Below are 18162 nucleotides of genomic sequence, written 5' to 3' on the forward strand. Positions count from 1 at the left end.
AGTTCGGACCAGCCACAGACTTTCTGCCTAACCTACCTTACAGTGTTGCTGTACAGATCGCAAAGCCAAAGAGAATGAAGTAAGCTGCTTTGCTCCCCGCTAATGAGAAAGACAGAATTTTGCCTACAAAGAGGCTGCTGAGAGGGGAGGAGATAAAGTTGCCAGCTTTAGGTATGGAAATTCCTGGAGATTTGAGGAGTGGAGCCCGGAGAGGGGGACCTCAGACAGGTACAGCGCCATAGACTCCACCCTCCAAACCAGCCATTTGCTCCTGGGGAACTATTGTTGCCAATCTTGGCCCAGCAGCCATCAAACCATTCTCTTCAACCCCCTGCTGTGCAGCTGACTTTCCCCTAGGGTTGCCAATCTCCAGATGGGACCTGGAGATCGCCCGCTGTTACAATTGATGTCCAGATGACAGAGATCAGTTCCCCTGGAGAAAATGGCTGCTTTGGAGGGTAGACCCTATGACATTATACCTGCTTCCGCCCCCTCCCGCCCAATGCTGCCCTCTACAGAATCCACCCCCCAAATCTCCAGGAGGTACTTTACCTCCTTCCAGCCTGTGCATTCGTTACAAATCACATCTTTCTAGATCTCGTTGTATTGCTTTCACAATGGGCTTTACTGCTAGTATATTTATAAACACGTTGTTAGCCGCCCTGAGCCCGCCACGGCGGGGAGGTGCGGGATATAAATTTAAATATAAATAAATAAATAAATAAAAATAGCTCTAGGAAGGAATGTGGATTTGAAATGAGAAAACAGCATGAAGGGGAGGTCGTTAAACCCTATCACCCTAGTGCTGTAGTCCAATTCCAATCCCCTGCCGTGACTTTTGGCATTTTAAAATATAGTAGGAATGCTGATCACAGATCTTCCTTTTTTTTTATGCCCCCCATAGGGGATTTTTTATTTGCATTTACTAAAAACTACAACGAAATTAGGGAGGGAATCTGCACACTATAGGAGAAAGAGAAGAGAACCCACTAAAAACCTAAGGGTTGGAGGTCACATACAGCTTGTAAAAAAATTGCTTAACAATAGTAAAAAGCTTTCTTTAACATTGAGAGTGATCAATCATCGTCATAGCTTGTGAAAACATCCCAACAAATCTGACTATATGAAGAGTAGTCCAGGAGAATCACTATTTATCTTAGACACAAATAACAGAGAACAATGGCTTCTCATTTAACCATTATTTTCCCCTCCACCATTAAAAGCAAATTAACAATAAGTCTCCCTCAGTAGATATAACACAATCTCATTTTCTCTTCCATTGCTGTTTTCCTCTTTCTTCTTCCTTGTGGCACCATCTTGCTGTATCAGGAACTGGCCATCTCAAAAAAAAGTCCCTTCTCCTTTTTCCAGGACTCTTCCGCCTAATTCTTGCCTTCAATCATAGGGGTTGTTCCAATTTGCTTTTCACTGCCCAACTTGAAGAGAGTCTCGTCACCTTATTGCCCAGTGGACTTAATCAGGATATAACGCTTTAAGCCTCGCTTATGGTCTGCATGCAGGCCCTTTGAATTGCAAATGCCCATTTGACTCTCCTCTTCGATCCTGGAAGCCCCTATGATCATTGGTTAGACGCTTCTCCAATATTAACACAGTCCTTTTAAAAGCAACAGCTGACATGTAGCACAGTTCTTGCATAGTACCTCGTTTATACCAACAGGGGACAAAGGCTTAAGACACAGTTTGCAAGAGTCTATGATTATTTCTGGTCACATGGTTAACCAGCAGCTCTTCCACTTCCTGGAGAAAGCTTGGATATTGCTTGTTGCTCTTACTATGTTTTCCATCGCCATTTTTAAGGATGTTTACTTTTGAAAAGTTTGCCAAAGTCCTGAAAATTTGCTTCTACGCTTAACTGCCTCCTGAAATCTCTCCATGTAGTCCATTGCTGCTTTTAAACATGTCCCCACCTTTCTTCTAGCTCCGTAACGCTTATAAACAGTTCTTAGCGGAGGAGAGTCCCCTCTCCCCCCTCGCTTTTCCCCGGGGGGCTTTCGCTTTGTTGTTTCGTTTCAACTTTACTCACTCTTCATATGTAGATCTAGTAGATCTCACCGACAGATATGCTTATTTGCCGCTCGGCCTCCACTCGCTTGATGGGGTGTGCGTAGCTTAGTCCTTGCCAGAACACAGCAGAGAGACCGTCGGAGCAAAGGGACACCTCAATTTCTCGACAGCGTGCCGGGAAAGAGGCGACCCTCAGCGCTCCATGACTGGAGACCCTTTGCAAGGGCCTCCGGGGGGCGCGAACATTTGCACCCCCTCTCTAACTGCTGGTTTGCGTGCCGCATCCCTGGGAGATCCCAGGAGACACAACCGCCATTAGCTTGCCGAAACCCCGCCCCTCTGATCACAGATCTTCCATTATTATATCTAATGTGGCCTCAAATTAAATGCTTAAAATACAAACACTGTATGAAAGCGTGTTAAAATTATTTATAAGCTATTTGTTTAAAAGAAAAAGAAATACTGATATGAAACTTAATTTCCTGATTGTTTCCTTCATGTATACCAGGCTTCTTTATGAACTTCAGCTGTATTGTCTTAAATAATTCTATTGCATAGCGATGGAGACTATGTCCTACATTCTGTGGTTTGCCATGATATCAGTGGTGGTTAGAAATTCAAAGCTGCTAAGAGACTTCGTCAGTCATTCTTACCTCATTTCTTCCATAGGCCAGAATCATGAAAGATATAAATACATCAGCTGCCAAAATAAAGAAAGCTATATGTTTTAAAAAGATGGTATTTATTTAATAGTATTGAACTACTTAAAATTAACCCTCCCGAATTAAGGTAATTCATTTTCCCCTCAACATACTGCTTGCATTCAGGATTTTATGATGTTTTAGTGAACTGAAAGAAAAACTTAGCTATGTTAATGAATCTTGACACTTTTGTTAAGCACCATTCATCCAATCATCTGACTTTTCCCAGTGACCCATATGTAGAGAATGTAAGTCACTCACCAGGGGTTTCCATCATAATAGCCACTGAGTGGGACTTGATGTGGGGTATACTTTCATACAGTACTATCAAGTTGGAGGCTACTTAAGAACCATGACTAAGTATTAACTGCTGTTGGCTTCATATGGTTATAGTGAATGTGCCTCATCACTGTATAGTTGTGGCTAGTTTGGTATCATTCAGAATGAATTGACTTTTTAAGAACATAAGAACATTGGCCAAGCAGTTCCTCTAACAACAGGACATAGAGGCTGACACCTTCCCTGATATTGCTTTCCAGCACTTGGATTCAGAGGTTCCCTATGGTCACCACGGCTAGTAGCCACTGATAGACCTCTCCTCAATGAATCTATCTAATTCTCTTTTAAAGCTGTCTTTCCCTGTGGCCATCACTACATCCGCTGGCAGTGAATTCCACATTCTAATCTCTCTCTGTATAAAGACGTATTTCCTTTTGTGCATCCTGAATCTTCTGCTCATCAGCTTTAGAAATTGATAGAACTCCATGTGACCATCCATTCACATTGGGGTGTGTGTGTGTGTAGTTCTTCTGAATATGTTCATGAGTGAACATAAAGTTGTTTGTATTTTTCTGTTATAAATATGATGAATAAATAATAATAATATATTGTGATATCTGTTATTCCTGGTGAAGCAAATAGTTTCACAGGGAAACAGTTTAGATCATGAAGACAGGTTAACTCTTCCTCCCACAGCCTGGGGAGGACGGGTTTTGGGGAAGGGAAAGGACCTCAGTGGAGTATAATGCCATAAAGTCTACCCTACAAAGCTGCCATTTTCTCCAGTGGAACTGATATTTGGAATCTGGAGATGTCTGGGAGGTTAGCAATGCTACTCTCACAATAACCCTCTGAGTTAGACTAGGCCAAGTTAGTGACTTGTGCAAGGGAGCCCATACAACAGGCCTCTCCAGTCCAAATTCAACATTTTATGAGCTGTGTCATGCAAGGTATATTCATAGAATCATGGAATTGTAGAGTTGGAAGGGGCCATACAGGCCATCTAGACCAACCCCCTGCTCAATGCAGGATCAGCCAAGAGGATCCCTGACAAGTGTTTGTCCAGCTGCTGCTTAAAGACTGCCAGTGAGGGGGAGCTCACCACCTCCCTAGGCAGCTGATTCCACTGGTGCACAACTCTTTCTGTAAAAAAGTCATGGGAGCAGTGACAGAGTTTACGTTCCTGGGATCCAAGATCACTGCAGATGGTGATTGCAGCCATGAAATTAAAAGATGCCTGCTCCTTAGGAGGAAAGCTATGTCAATCCTAGACAGCATAGAAACATCATCCTACCAACAAAAGTCCATATGGTCAAAGCGATGGTATTCCCAGTAGTAAGGTATGGCTGCGAGAGTTGGACCATAAGGAAGGCCAAGCACCGAAGAATAGATGCTTTTGAATTATGGTGCTGGAGAAGACTCTTGAGAGTCCCTTGGACTGTAAGGTGATAAAATCAGTCAATCCTAAAAGAAAACTACCCTGACTGTTCCCTGGAAGGCCAGATATTGAAGCTGAAAATAGTGGAATATGAGAGAGACAGAGAAATCATATCTAATTCTTAACATGGCCCCATCTGTGGATACTTAAATCCAGAGACTGGAACCATGAACTGAAAAGGCAGATTTTTTTATAAAACTGAAAAAAGCCCCAGGAGAATCTGAAATCTTTTTTTAAAATTGAGGCATTAACTCCCCTCCAAATAATAGAAACAGTGCCTGTAGCTTAAAGAAATTAATGTCCTTAGTGGCTGTTGCCAGGCAACCACAACATTATTACTTTCAAACTTTCTGTCAGCAAAAGTCAACACTAGGGATGGGCATGATCTGGGAAAATGTGTTTCAATTTGTTACGTGCCCAGTTCGTGAACTACGAACCTTTACAAACATTTAGGAGCTAAATGAACTGGTTCAGTTTGTGAGGTTCATGGTGTGGTAGAACACTTCCCCCACATGCTAGAGCCATCACACTCACAGATCTCTGGCTGTCTTTCCTCTACCTGCCGTCCAAGTTTGGTGAGGATTAGATTTACGGTGTCCAAGTTACATTCTCCAAAGAAGGTGCCCCCATCCTCCATTGTTTCCAATGTAAGGAAAAAAGCCAGCAAAAAAGCAAGGGCAATAGAAGCCCAGAAGAACAATAAAAATCCCAGTGAATCTCTGCAGTAGAAACTGAAGGTGGGGGCATTTTTGCAAGCCCAGCAGAACCAGTGCCATTGTGGCAGTGTAAACCCAACAGGACTAAGGTCAAGCCAGAGAATCCCTGCAGCAGAAACTGAAGGTGCTGGTGGTGGTGGTGGGACATTTCTGCAAGCCCAGCAAAACCAGTGCAATATACAGAGTGCCCAGCAGTTCCAGTGCAATCAAAGAGTGCCCAGCAGAGTCTAGTGCCATTATGGCCATACCAGCTCAACAGGACATGTATAGCAAAGAATCACACTCCAGGTGGGGGTGGGGGGTTGCAAGCCCAGAAAAACCAGTGCAGTGTACTGGTGCCCAGCAGAACCCAGGGCCATCATGGCAATGCCAGCTCAACAAGACTGATGTGAAGCACAGAATCACTCTCCAATAAAGGGGGTGCAAGCCCAGCAGAACCAGTGCAATGTACTGGTGCCCAGCAGAACCCAGTGCCATTGTGGCAATGCAAGTAAAAGAGGACTAATGTCAAACCATAGAATCCCTGCAGTACAAACTGAAGGGGGGACATTTTTTCAAGCCTAGCACAATCAGTTCAGTGTACAGAATGTTCAGCAGAACCCAGTGCCACTGTGGCACTGCAAGCTTAAAAGGACTGTTCTCAAAGCACAGTGTCATAAGAAATCCAAGCGGGGTGGATTTTGCAAGCCTGCCACAACCACTTACAATCTGCAGAATGCCCAGCAGAACCCAGTGACACTGGCATGGCAAGCTTTAAAAGACTGCTCCCAAAGCACACAATAAATTCAAGCCGGGGGGGAGAGATTTTGCAAGCTCTGTGCATGAAAATGGGAAGGGAACAGGAAGGACAGCAAAAGGGGGAGGAACCTTTCTGAAACTGACAAGGCTAATTTGAAAATGACAAGAATATTTCCAAGGCTGGAAAATTCTGCCCCCCTGTTGCTTTGAAGCTAGGTAAACATTTTTGTTTGAATGGAGACAGTCTTTCTGGAAATGTATCCATTCACAAACTGCTAAGAACCTCCACGAACTTCTTGAAAGTTTGTGGAAAGTTCTTGCTGGTTGACCTGCCACAAACTTCAGTTCGTGAACCATGAACCAGCCAAAATTTGTCATGAACTCCTATCTCTAGTCAGCAGGAGATGGTAGTTTTGGCCTTTGAGGTGACTTGCTACCATATGACTTACATGACTCACTTAGGCCTGGTTGCTTTCTGCTGTTTAACAGCCGTCACCCCACAAAAGTCAGTGTTTTGTACAGTGAGTAGAATTTCAGACTAGGGTATGGGAGACACTGGTTTGAATTCCCATTCTACTGTGAAAGCTCGCTAATTGACCTTGGGCTAGTCACACACTCTCAGCCTAACAGAGTCGTGGTGAGGATAAAATTAAGGAGATGAGAATGACATAAACTGCTTTAGGTTCTCATCGTGGAGAAAGGTGGATATAAATGTTGTAAATAAATAATAAATATAGGCAAATAAAAAACTGACTGGTTGGTGAATGGGAATGACAGAAGGAAGCAAGGTGAAGATTTTTATTTTATACATTCAACTTTATATCCCACTCAGACCCCCTTGTCTAGGGGGTCTCTGAGCGGCTTATAGGTCGGTGCTAGTCACCATTGTGTTCCTTAACTAGGGCCACACATATTTTTGGGGTGGGGGAACCTACCAGCACCCCTATGGTGGTGGTTGGTGTTGGTCTATCCTCTTTTCTCCGTTGGCTCCGGTATTGGCGGGGTGCTTCTATTCGGCACTGGGTGGTAATTCTCTTCTGAGGCACGTGACTCCTGCCTCCTTCCGGTTTCAGCCACGTCCTTTCCGGCTCCGCTGTACCGGTGCTCGGCATCCTCGCGCGCTCTTTCCTCCACGGCGGCCACCCGATAGTTCATTGTCCAGCCACCAGGGATTGCTCCTCTGGTTGCACCCGCTCGCCGCTGCTGCCGCCGCCGCATTACCACGCCACGCCGTCCTCTGGAGCCGATGTCTTGCCGGCGCCGTTACCGACGTTCTCAACCACCACACTAGGCAGGGTCCCCCCCCCGCTACGGGTGGGTACCCATTTATCTACTTGCAATTACGTTGCTTTCGAACTGCTGGGTGGGCAGGAGCTGGGACAAGGGTCGAGAGCTCACCTCGACCACGGTGGTACTCGAACAGCTATAGTGGCTGTTCGAATGATGTTACTGAGCAGGCATTAACTGCCTGCGCCACCGCTCCCTTGAGGATATGGAGGCTGCCAGGAGAAGGGAAAGTGGAAATAGTGTGCGGAGGAGAATACAAGGGAAAGTGTGGTGCCCTTTACAAGTACATGTGGGTTGCCCACCACGCAACTAGACCTGGCTGAGGCCTGGCAGCTAGCATTGTGTAAGGAAAGCTGAAGACAGAAGGAAAGCTAAAGGTAGGTTGTGTGGTGGTTGGTAAGGAAAAGGGGAGAGGCTATGGGGCTTTCAGGGAATGGAAAGAGGAAATAGTGGGATGGGGAAGACAGGAGAAAATTAGATGCCCCTGCAAATCCTCATGAGTCTCCTGCTTATCCAGTTAAAATACATTCACATTTTAGAAATTTTACCATCAAAGAAGCAAGCAATAGCTGTGGCAGCTAGAAAACACATTTTTTCTAAGTTTGCTTTTGTAAAGTAATTAGTTTTTTCTTAGACTTACAATCTCAGTGACACCTGCTGGAGTATTTAAAAACAGCAATTTTTAAACCCAGTCAGTTTAAATTGAAATTAGGCAATGTGAGCAAGCTAGAAGAGGCTCAGAGAGACTCTATGTATATATTTTTTCCATTCTGGTCATAGAGAAAACCCAGCACAAGTTTATCACGTCATTTCTGTGGTAACTGTCCTAAAAACAGCTTAAAATCCATTTAAATACATGAGGACACGTCCCCATCCATTTTAAAACCCAGTAATTCAGTTTCTAAAGAAATTTGTAGAATAAGGGGATAAATCAAGGGTGAGTCAAGAGAAGCTGGCAAACTGTAACATATAACATCATATTTATTGCTATCCACGTGACAGACCCACACAGCATCTTGTGGTCTCCTTGGATCTGTTTGCTGCTCCTGATGATATATTGCCTTCTATTATATAAATACCAAGACTTGTGGTTACCCTTCAGAGATAAAAAGAAGGCACAGAACAAATGCAGTGAGGTAACTTGCACCACTGCACAACTTGGCAACTTGCATATATGTGTGTTTGCCATAGTTTTAAAAGTTATTTGCACCAGGCCTATTTTTAAAAGCACATTTCTTAACTGAGTTATACAGATTCATATATGTAACACTGTGTGGTGTTCCTACATTGTGGGGTGGGGAATACAGTGTATCCACAACACACAAACACACCACCTTTCCCAATTAAGAGTTTTGGTAGTAAGCGTTTTGAACTGTGTTTTTACATGCCATTGAGCAGGGCTTTGTTTTTTTTGTTTTGTTTATTTGTTTGAAAAAGAGGTACTGGAACTCCAAAGAGGGAAATGAAGTTTTCAATCTGTATAGTGAAAACTCATGAACTTTTAAACATTTTAAAAATAATTTTGTCTAAGAGGTTCCAGAACTCCGTTCTGGCGTGTTCTCCCAGAAAAAAAGCCCTGCCATTGAGTATTTCCTGGATATAATTTCTTCTTGCCAAATCAGATGAGATGCTGGAAGACCCATGAGTGGTTTTCTAGTATATGTAACAATTTGGATTGGTGTGGGGAGAGGTGCATCAATACCTGGGCACCAGATGACCTCCTAGCTGTTATTTCTCTTATGGGGAGTGGGAGAAATATAAGGTTGGATGCTTCAGTAAAGCTTGCAAAAAAAGTTTACTGTTTGTCTCCAAAATCCTCTTTGAACTTTACTTTACTTTACATTTTCGATTTCTATACCGCCCATGACCCCTAACGGGTCTCAGAGCGCTTTACAGTGCACTACTTATGTAGTAGTTAATTGTCTAACTAGGGCCACAATTTTCCGGGGAAGGGATTACCTAACAGCACCCATGTGGCATGTTCTCTTTCTCACCCGGCGGGCCTCGGGTGTTGTTCCTGGCGTCCGGGTGACTGGCGACCATCTCTGGTAGGCTCTGATGACTCCCTCTTCCTCTTTCTGGCGTGCAACTGCATTGGCCGCAGCTTCCGGCTATGCGTCCCGTCGGGCTCCTGCCATGCTGCGTCACCTTGCCGTTGCGTTGCCACGACTCCGCCTCCGTCCGATCTGGTCGCCGCCTCTTCGAATCACCAGTTGTTCTGTCGCCATTGTTTCTCGCCGCCGTTCCACTCGCCGCTGCCATCAGCACTCCTGGCACGGAACCAGGAGGAGGGTGCCCCCTGCCACCTAGGGCAGGTACCCATTTGTCTACTTGTCTTACTTTCGAGCCGCTGGGTTGGCGGGAGCTGGGACAGGGACCGGGAGCTCAATCCAGCCGCGGTGGGGATTCGAACAGCCATTGTGGCTGTTCGCTATAGATGTTACTTGCAGGCGGTGTACTGCCTGTGCCACCGCTCCCAAAATGGACCATGCTACTAGGTGGGGAGATCCGGTGAAAAGGCAAATCGGACAACATTGCCTTCCTCTTTTGCTGGTAACCCAGTGGCTGGTATTTGGCAATATCCTAGCTTTCTCACTTTTGAAAGCAGGGAAAACATGCTTTGGCTTTCCTTGGGGACAATATAACTGCCAGTTTGGGCCTCCCCCACAGCTATAGCCACTGATGGAGTAGATCCCAGTTCCCATAGTTTTCAGACCTAAGGTGCTGCCTGGATGTAACCACTGTGAGTCAGTGTCTTCTAAAGGGGATGTAACCCCTGTGAGTCAGTGTCTCCATGTTTGTGAAGTGTCTTTGGGGGGAAAGGCAAAGAAGCAGCATAGCCAGTAAGGAGGATAAAGGGCATCTTGTTTTGCAAAAGGAATAGCAAACAGCATACCCTCCAGTACAGGGCCAGTTTTATATACCCAGTTTTCTTCCCCTCCCCTGGTTGCTCAAGGCTATACTCCTACTGGTATCTGCTTCACTAATTTAGGCAGCAGTATTTTGTCCTACACAGACTTAAAAACCAAGAAGGTTGTTCTGGGTAAAATGTATGTAACAAGTTATTAACCATTCAAAATACAGTTCAACAGCTGCAGTATGTGAGAGCCAGCTGTACTTCATTGTTCATGTGCACTCATTTAAAGACAAGATACACTTGCTCACTTACAGTGCACTCCTAAGGAGAGTTTCTCCCATCTGCTCCATTGATTTTAATGGGCTTAGACTGGAGTAAATCTCTTTAGGATTGCACTGTTAGAGATCTGACATGCAGAAAATGGGGGAAAGGGGCAATCAAAGCAACTTGCACTAACAGAACTTTACTAAAGCGTCTCATAAAGCAATTTCAATCTTAGTTTATGGGTTGCTGGAGTGAGCACACATCTCTTAAAGCAGTACTTGTCAACTTTTCCACTCCTGGGACCCACTGAACTTAGAAACTGATCTGAAGATATATGACATTGGAGATACGTGATGTTAGAGTCACATAACTGGAAGAGGAGATGTAGTTATGGTCTCACTAGGGTCAAATCCAGGATTGTGAGCCGTAGACTAAGAGAAATGGTAACAGGAAATGCAAACCTAATATCAGGAGGTATACTTTATTGAGGAACAAGCCAAGGGTCACAGACATGGAGGTGGGATTACCAGGTTCCCAATAGGGGAGGGTAATCTTCTGCCCTCAGCTCTTGTTACCTGCCTTTGCTCTGGCAGCTATAGCAGGAGGGGGGGAAATTTAAAAATTGCCATTGGGTGACAGCATGATGTCACTACTGGGAAATAACAAAAAAGGGGGGAAACCCAACCTGAAAATCAAGTCGGGAACCTAAAAGGTTGAAATAAAATACAACTATTTATTGCACAATGTATTTTTAATGTTTAAACTCTTCTTTAATTTAGGGCCGTGCCTCACTAACTTCTGAGAAGCAACGATTTGCCCATCAACATGGTGAGATGACAAATCTAGAAGATATTGTCAGAAAACTAAAGCCAACTGCACTCATAGGTAACATCTATAGCTACATCTGTTCATCCAGCTAAGCTTTACTTTTCATTTTATTATCAGATGTATAAAGGTGAGGATACATATCCAGTGTGCAAAATTGGGTTTCAAGTGTATTTGAGAACTGTTATTCACATATTTCTCTTGGATTCGGCCACTGAAGGCAATACTTCCAGGCTCTTTTAAAACAGCTAATGTACCTTCTTGGGTAGTGTGTTAATAACAGCTTGAAAAATCACTGTTCTCGTGAAGAATGAGTAATGTACTGTGTTTGGAAGAAATCTTAAATTTGGGTAGAGTTGGATATGCTCTCTTAACCAACTCCGTGGTTTATCTCTGTCTCCTTAATTGACTACCAGAGTTATACAGTAATATAATCAGGACTTGAAGAAGAAGAAGAGACTCACTCATCGGACTCACAAGTCGACAATTGCCCAAAACTGGGTGCTACTGCCACCCATAGACAAACTACCAACAACAATTGAATATATTAATTTAGAGGGAAATTCCAGTTTTTTTGTAGATTTAATTAATTAGGGCTGGTTATTGATATTATTGTTGCTGATTTCCCCCCCAATTAACTATGGGTCTAAATTGATGAATTAATTTATAGGGAAATCCCAGGTTTTCTTTAGACTTCAGTAATGGGGGGGGGGGGTGTTTCTGATGCTATTACTGATAGATTTTTTTCCAATTAATTGCTGCGTCTAAATTAGAGAATGAATAGTACTAACTGCCCTATGGATGTGATTGATTAGTTAATTGATTGGTTATAAATTAACAATTGGTTGATTAGAGATTGAGGCTGGATAGCTTGAAGTTAAACTTTGCCACTGATTTATTAGCCTTTATTTATATTACTGGCTATAAAGAGGGGAAAAAGAAAAAAAGGCAATCGTAGGCTACTAGGCTAATTATATGGGCTGTAAGAGAAGTATTGAGAATAAATTTGTTGGGTGGAAATAACATCAAAGTTGGGAACGTATGGCAGTGGATGAGTAAGGGAACTTTTAACTTCAACAACAACTGTACACAGGGCTTTATTAATTAGCGCCAGTTTAGCTGGTTGGTCTGAGGTTCCAGCTGGTTGAGACTAGCAAAGCCCACCAGGGGGGGGTGATGGCATGGGATTCCAGTGCTCCTGGGGAGGGGAAAGTATAACGGTGGGGCCAGGCATGGAGCGAAGGGAAGGGAGCAGAGAAATAGAAGAGCTCGGCCCCCTTCCAGCCTGTACTCAATCCCGAGGGATGTTGGCAGTGGGGCTAGGATGGTTAACCCCTCTCCGACATTGGCGCTGTGTAATGCCAGGTCTATAAATAATAAGACCATGGTCCTCTGGGACTTCCTGCTAGAGCAGAACGTAGATCTGGTGTGCATGACCAAGACCTGGGTACGGGAAGGGGAGATGGTAGCTCTCTCCCAACTCACCCCTTCCGGGTTCTCGGTCCTTAGAATCATATTATCATAGAATGTTAGAGTTGGAAGGGTTCTTGCAGGTCATCTAGTCCAACCCCCTGCACTCTGTAGGAGCATAGCCGAAAGATAGCACTACAACATGCCTGAAAGATGGTTGTCCATCCACCATTTCCCGAGGCAGTCTGTTCCACTGCTCAACCACTCTTACAGTGGTTCACCAATCATTGGTTCTTACAGTGGTCCACCTGCACCAATTGTGGACTAGGGGATGGGAGGGGGGAGTGGCTCTATTCATCTGGGAGGCTTACTCCTTCAGGGCGCTCTCACCGCCAAAGATTGTGAGCATTGAGTGTGCCGGCCTGGTGTGGGAGGCTGGGGAGAGTGTGGCAATTTGGCTGGTGTACCGACCACTTAATGCACCGGCCAATAGCCTACCATCTCTGATGGAGGCCATATCAGGCTGGGCATTGGAACACCCTAGACTGATAGTCTTTAAAGCCCTATATGACCAGGGTCTGACATACCTTTCCCCATATATACCCCAGAGAGCACTGTGGTCGGGGTCACAGAATGGACTGACCCTCCTGGGCCCCAAGGATGCCAGGGCCTTCTCAGTGGTGGCTCCTTACTGGTGGAACAAGCTCCTGGAAGAGATCAGGGCCCTGCAGAATCTTCTACAGTTCCGCAGGGCCTGCAAGACGGAGCTCTTCCACCAGGCTTTCAACTAAGGAGCTGCCCTGACTACTACCATCAACAAACCCAGCCCTCAGCCTTAACATCTGGCCTATACCATCGCATGACTCAAGAAGACCACTGAGCTGGACTGTTTGCTTGCAGACAGTCTTAGTATACCACCTCAAGTAAGTAATGAAGGATTACTAGCACCTTATGATTTTTTTATTCATTTGTATTTGAATTGTTTTAAAATGATATTATGTGGTTTTATTTATATTTTTGTACCAACTGTGTTAGTCTGCTCGCGGGGAGGGCGGGGTACAGATTGAATAAATAAATAAATTTAAGATTTAAAAGTTATATTAACATAGCTGACTAAGTTCATAAAATTGTTAGCGTTTTAAGGGATGGCACTGTGTACAAGCTAATTTGATGATCTCCTCTCTTGGGTTTTTATCAGTAGTGGTTATCTTTTTTTTCTCCTTAAATGTAGTTCCCCTCCCCTATTTTCATTGTAGTTTGTAGTCCTTATATAAAATGCAATTAAAAAATCTCCTTCGGGGGGCCAATAAATAAATAAATAAAAGAGTAGGTTTTTATACCACACTTTTCTCTACCCTAAGGAGTCTCAAAGCAGCTTACAATCGCCTTTCCCTTCCTCTCCCCACAATAAGCCTGTGAGGTAGCTGGGGCTGAGAGAGCTCTGAGAGAACTGTGACTGGCCCAAGGTTACCCAGCAGACTTCATGTGGAGGAATTGGGGAATCAAACCTGATTCTTCAGATTAGAGTCCGCCACTCATAACCACTACACTACACCCTCTTGATCCTTCCTCCCTTCCTGCTTCAAATTCTCCAAAAACGAAAAAAGTATAAATGTGCATGTTATGCAGTGATATAGTTCTGCAACTGAACAAAACATAAGTACCTCAGTACCCACTATTATACAATCGTTCAGTGCTGAATGTGAAATTGAACAGAATATTATTGTTTTAAATGTTATTTTTAATCTGTATATGTGGTATACACAAGAACGACTGATCAGATCTGAGATTGGTTTTCCTGTTTGGATGATTAATTGTTTAAACTCTCTCCATTCAAGTGGTCTACTATTTTCCCAAGGTTTTTCATTAAGCTAAGTCTCAGCAAATGCCATATATGGATTTGTGGTAGAAACTGTTCATGAAGACGATTTGTTATCATTGGATTCAGTACAAAAACAATTACTTTAATAAGGCAATAAATTTAGCCAATAAAGCATCAGTGAAATTATCTTTCTGAATTTATTTTACCAGCTGTCTGGAAAGAACTGCTTATCTTACTGTTAATTTTCTAGAATCTAAATTCAAGTCAGCAGTTGAAAGAGCAAGTGACACAATACCTTTTTTTTTGGGGGGGGAGTTAAAAATACAGGTGCCAGCCTGTCAGGTTCAACAGCTCGCAAGTCCACACACACTCTTCAGGGAAAAGTTATGCTTTATTAGAATACAAGTCCGTTGCCAAGTGGTACAGGTACATTGTTAGAAATAACGGTTAGGGCTGAGGCATCAATACATATACTCTGATGCTGCAGTTGGCTAAGCAAATGAAATCCAAGCAAGCGCGCGGGAAATCTCCCGGCGGGATATTACATCATGAACGGGAGACTCTCCTTGCCCCATGAGAGCAGAAATATTCACACCGGCAGTGGAATGCAAGCCCTCCCTCCTCCTCAAGGTTACAGAGATAGCACAGTCTGGCAGAGCCAGTTCGCATGGTCTCATGAGCGCCTCCTGTTAGTTACCTACAGCAATTAAGCAAAGCAAGCAAGCAAGCAATCATGCGTGCATGCGCTACAGTCAGGGATGAACAAAAACAATGAAAGAATGGCAGCTAGCTGACACAGCCTTTGAACATTCTTCTTGAGGTATATGAGTTTGAACAAAAATTAAAAGAAAATTATGTGTTCAAGGTGGTGGCAATTTTGTAGAGTCCTTAGAACTTCAGCTTCTCCTCTTAATTATACCTTCGTTTAACGTGAGAATTTTGACCATTTCAGATCCTGAAATGTCTGCCTTTCAGACAGTCTACTGGAAATGTCTCCTGCACTTGCTCAATTTAAAAGAATGGGAATGGCACAAAAATAGCCTTATCTGTGTACCATGTACATGGAAAGCCCTGGTGGACTTCTTTGAAGTTTCACTTATACAATTTTTCACATGCTCCATTCTAAGCACTTAGATGCTGACAAAGGAAATGTAACAATTGGGCTCTTATGTATACTTAGGTTTCAGTAGCATATCAGAGACAGTTGTTAACATATTTAAGAGCGAGAATTCTAAAGAAATTCTTTTAAATTCAGTGTGCCAGAAATCTCCTAAAGCCAGGATTGTTAGACCCATGCTGAGGACCAGGGACTCCCTGTTTATTAAATGCTGGAATTCTATTACTGCTTTTTATGAAACATCCAAAGTGAAGAAAGGAAAATTAGAGCATTAGCTGTGATTTATTGAAATTTGCTCTTTGTGAAGACAAGTATGACATTTATTCAAGGACACAGAGAAATGCGGCTTTCTGTAACCTGCTGTGTTATATCTGTGACAACTCTGTTCCTTTAATCTGGGCCAGTGTTTTACACACCCAACCCACTCCAGGAATTAGGGTGGGCAAAAACAGATAAAAAAGGAGTTGTTGGAACTGCAGCTCCACACTGAGAAAGAATCTGATTATACTGTGCTCCTGTTTAAAACTCTGCTAACTCTGCTCAGGGTAAAAGAGGAGAGCGTAAAAGTGGGCTTGAAGCTCAACATCAAAAAAACTAAGATCATGGCATCCGGCCCCATCACTCCTTGTCAAATAGAAGGGGAAGTCGTGGAAGTAGTGACAGACTTCACGTTCCTGGGATCCCAGATCACCGCAGACTGTGACAGCAGTCATGAAATTAAAAGACGCCTGCTCCTTGGGAGGAAAGCCATGGCGAACCTAAACAGCATGATAAAAAGTAGAGACATTACCCTGCCAACAAAACTCTGATGCCCGGTATTAAGGACACTACGTGTTATGGAGGTGGAAAGTGCCATCAAGTGCCAGCTGACTTATGACAACCTTGTAGGATATTCAAGGCAAGATGTGTTCAGAGGTGGTTTGCCATTGCCTGCCTCTGTGTCACAACCTTACACTTCATTGGTGGTCTCCCATCCAAATGCTAACCAGGGCTGACCCTGCTTAGCTTCCAAGATCTGACAAGGTCAGGCTAGCTTGGGCCATCCAGTTCAGGGTTGACATGATATAGCAACACTTTTTTTTTCTTGTAAAAAATGGCAACATATCATAGTTGCCCCACTCCCTTTTGCTGTACTGTACCTTTCTACTTGTGTGTGACTTTGTCATTGTCAGACCCCCGTACGTACTCACTCCCAACAACACTCTTCGTGTGAAAGATTTGTTTACTGAGATATGCCATCGATACAGGTGTAAGCCAACTTGTGTCAGAACTGGCAGGCATTGGTGCCAAGCCCACTATTATACCCACTTCAAACTACCCCCCCCCATACTGGGGTCCAATCACACGGGTCATCCATCCTGCCAAGCCAAAGCACGGTCTTTCCCCCCCCCACACACACACCTGCGTACTACAAAGTGTATCTATAGCAGCATTCCTGGCAGCAAAAGCTTCAAGGACACTTCATCTTCCTTCCTCGGGAGGCTGCTTGGGAAAGAGTTACAGGCAGCTAGCAAAACTCGTTCCCACACATACCTTCCCCATTCACTCCCCCCCAGCTCTAAGCGAAAGCATCCCAGAAAACAGAAAGCAACATGGCAAATGACGTACAGAGTTTGACAGTCATCTTGTGTGTTTACCCATGTCTGTTCCATGTATTTGGCTGGGCATGAGTGGGAACTGTTCTTAGGCTACATTGACATGTCACCCTAAATGTACCTTTCGAACTTCAGCCAGTTATATATTCACTCTAGATGTACTGCTATCAGTCTGTCAACAGTAATTTCTTTGTCTTCTAAAGTCTGAACCAAATAGACGGAATGGTGAAATATAGCAGAACAGCTACAATAAAAATAGTATTGGCAGTGTTCTCTGACCCTTTGGAAGGACAGCTTTTAGATTGGATATCAAAGGAAGGAGAAAGATTTCATTTTTCACAACAATCTGTTATACTTCTGTTTTACTTAGGAGTTGCTGCCATTGGTGGAGCATTTACAAACAAGATTCTCAAGGATATGGCATCCTTCAACAAGCGGCCAATTATTTTTGCTCTTAGTAACCCAACTAACAAAGCAGAATGCACCGCTGAGGATTGCTATAATCTAACTGAGGTAAGGGAATCTTGCTTGTTAGTTTTATTTCATCAGTCAGGCAGAATAGTCAGGTACCTGGTTTGTAAATTTAAAAAAGACATATGTAAGTTCTCATGCTTTTCAGTAAAGATTTTAAGAGCAGAACTTCTTTGTGATTTCCTCAAATGTCAGTGCGGATATGGAGCTCATTATCTCTTGACTTACCTGAGAAGGAAGGATACTACCTTTCAGGATAAAACGGTTGCAGCAGAAGAAGATATTCCTCTTATAGAGGAAAGGCTGAAGAGTCTGGAACTTTTCAGTTTAGAAAAGAGATGATTAAGGGGGGACATAATAGAAGTTTATAAAATTATGCATGGGGCAGAGAGAGTTGACAAAGAGAAATTTTTCTCCCTCTCCCAAAATACTAGAGCTTGGGGGCATCAGATGAAATTGATGGGCAGTAGATTCAGGACGGACAAAAGGAAATACTTCTTTACACAGAGAGAGGCTGCAATGTGAAATTTGCTGCAAGAGGATGTAGTGATGGCCACAGGAATAAATAGCTTTAAAAGGGGATTAGATGACTTCTTGGAGGATAGGTCTATCAGTGG

The 18162-nt window shown here is 43.6% G+C and overlaps 1 protein-coding gene across 1 annotated transcript in view; it reads left to right on the forward strand.

Moving 5' to 3' along the window:
* ME1 (malic enzyme 1, NADP(+)-dependent, cytosolic) overlaps positions 1-18162 on the forward strand; it is a gene marked incomplete at its 5' end in the record, with an annotated part of 142150 nt that overhangs the window by 97390 nt on the left and 26598 nt on the right. Inside the window, 2 exons of the mRNA XM_015420899.1 lie at positions 11085-11190; positions 17445-17587. Of these exons, the coding sequence (XP_015276385.1) occupies positions 11085-11190; positions 17445-17587 (249 nt within the window). The remainder of the gene's footprint in view (positions 1-11084; positions 11191-17444; positions 17588-18162) is intronic.

The sequence above is a fragment of the Gekko japonicus genome, unplaced genomic scaffold (assembly GCF_001447785.1).
Source record: "Gekko japonicus isolate JY-2015 unplaced genomic scaffold, Gekko_japonicus_V1.1 scaffold2587, whole genome shotgun sequence".
In the NCBI taxonomy this organism is placed as follows: domain Eukaryota; kingdom Metazoa; phylum Chordata; class Lepidosauria; order Squamata; family Gekkonidae; genus Gekko; species Gekko japonicus.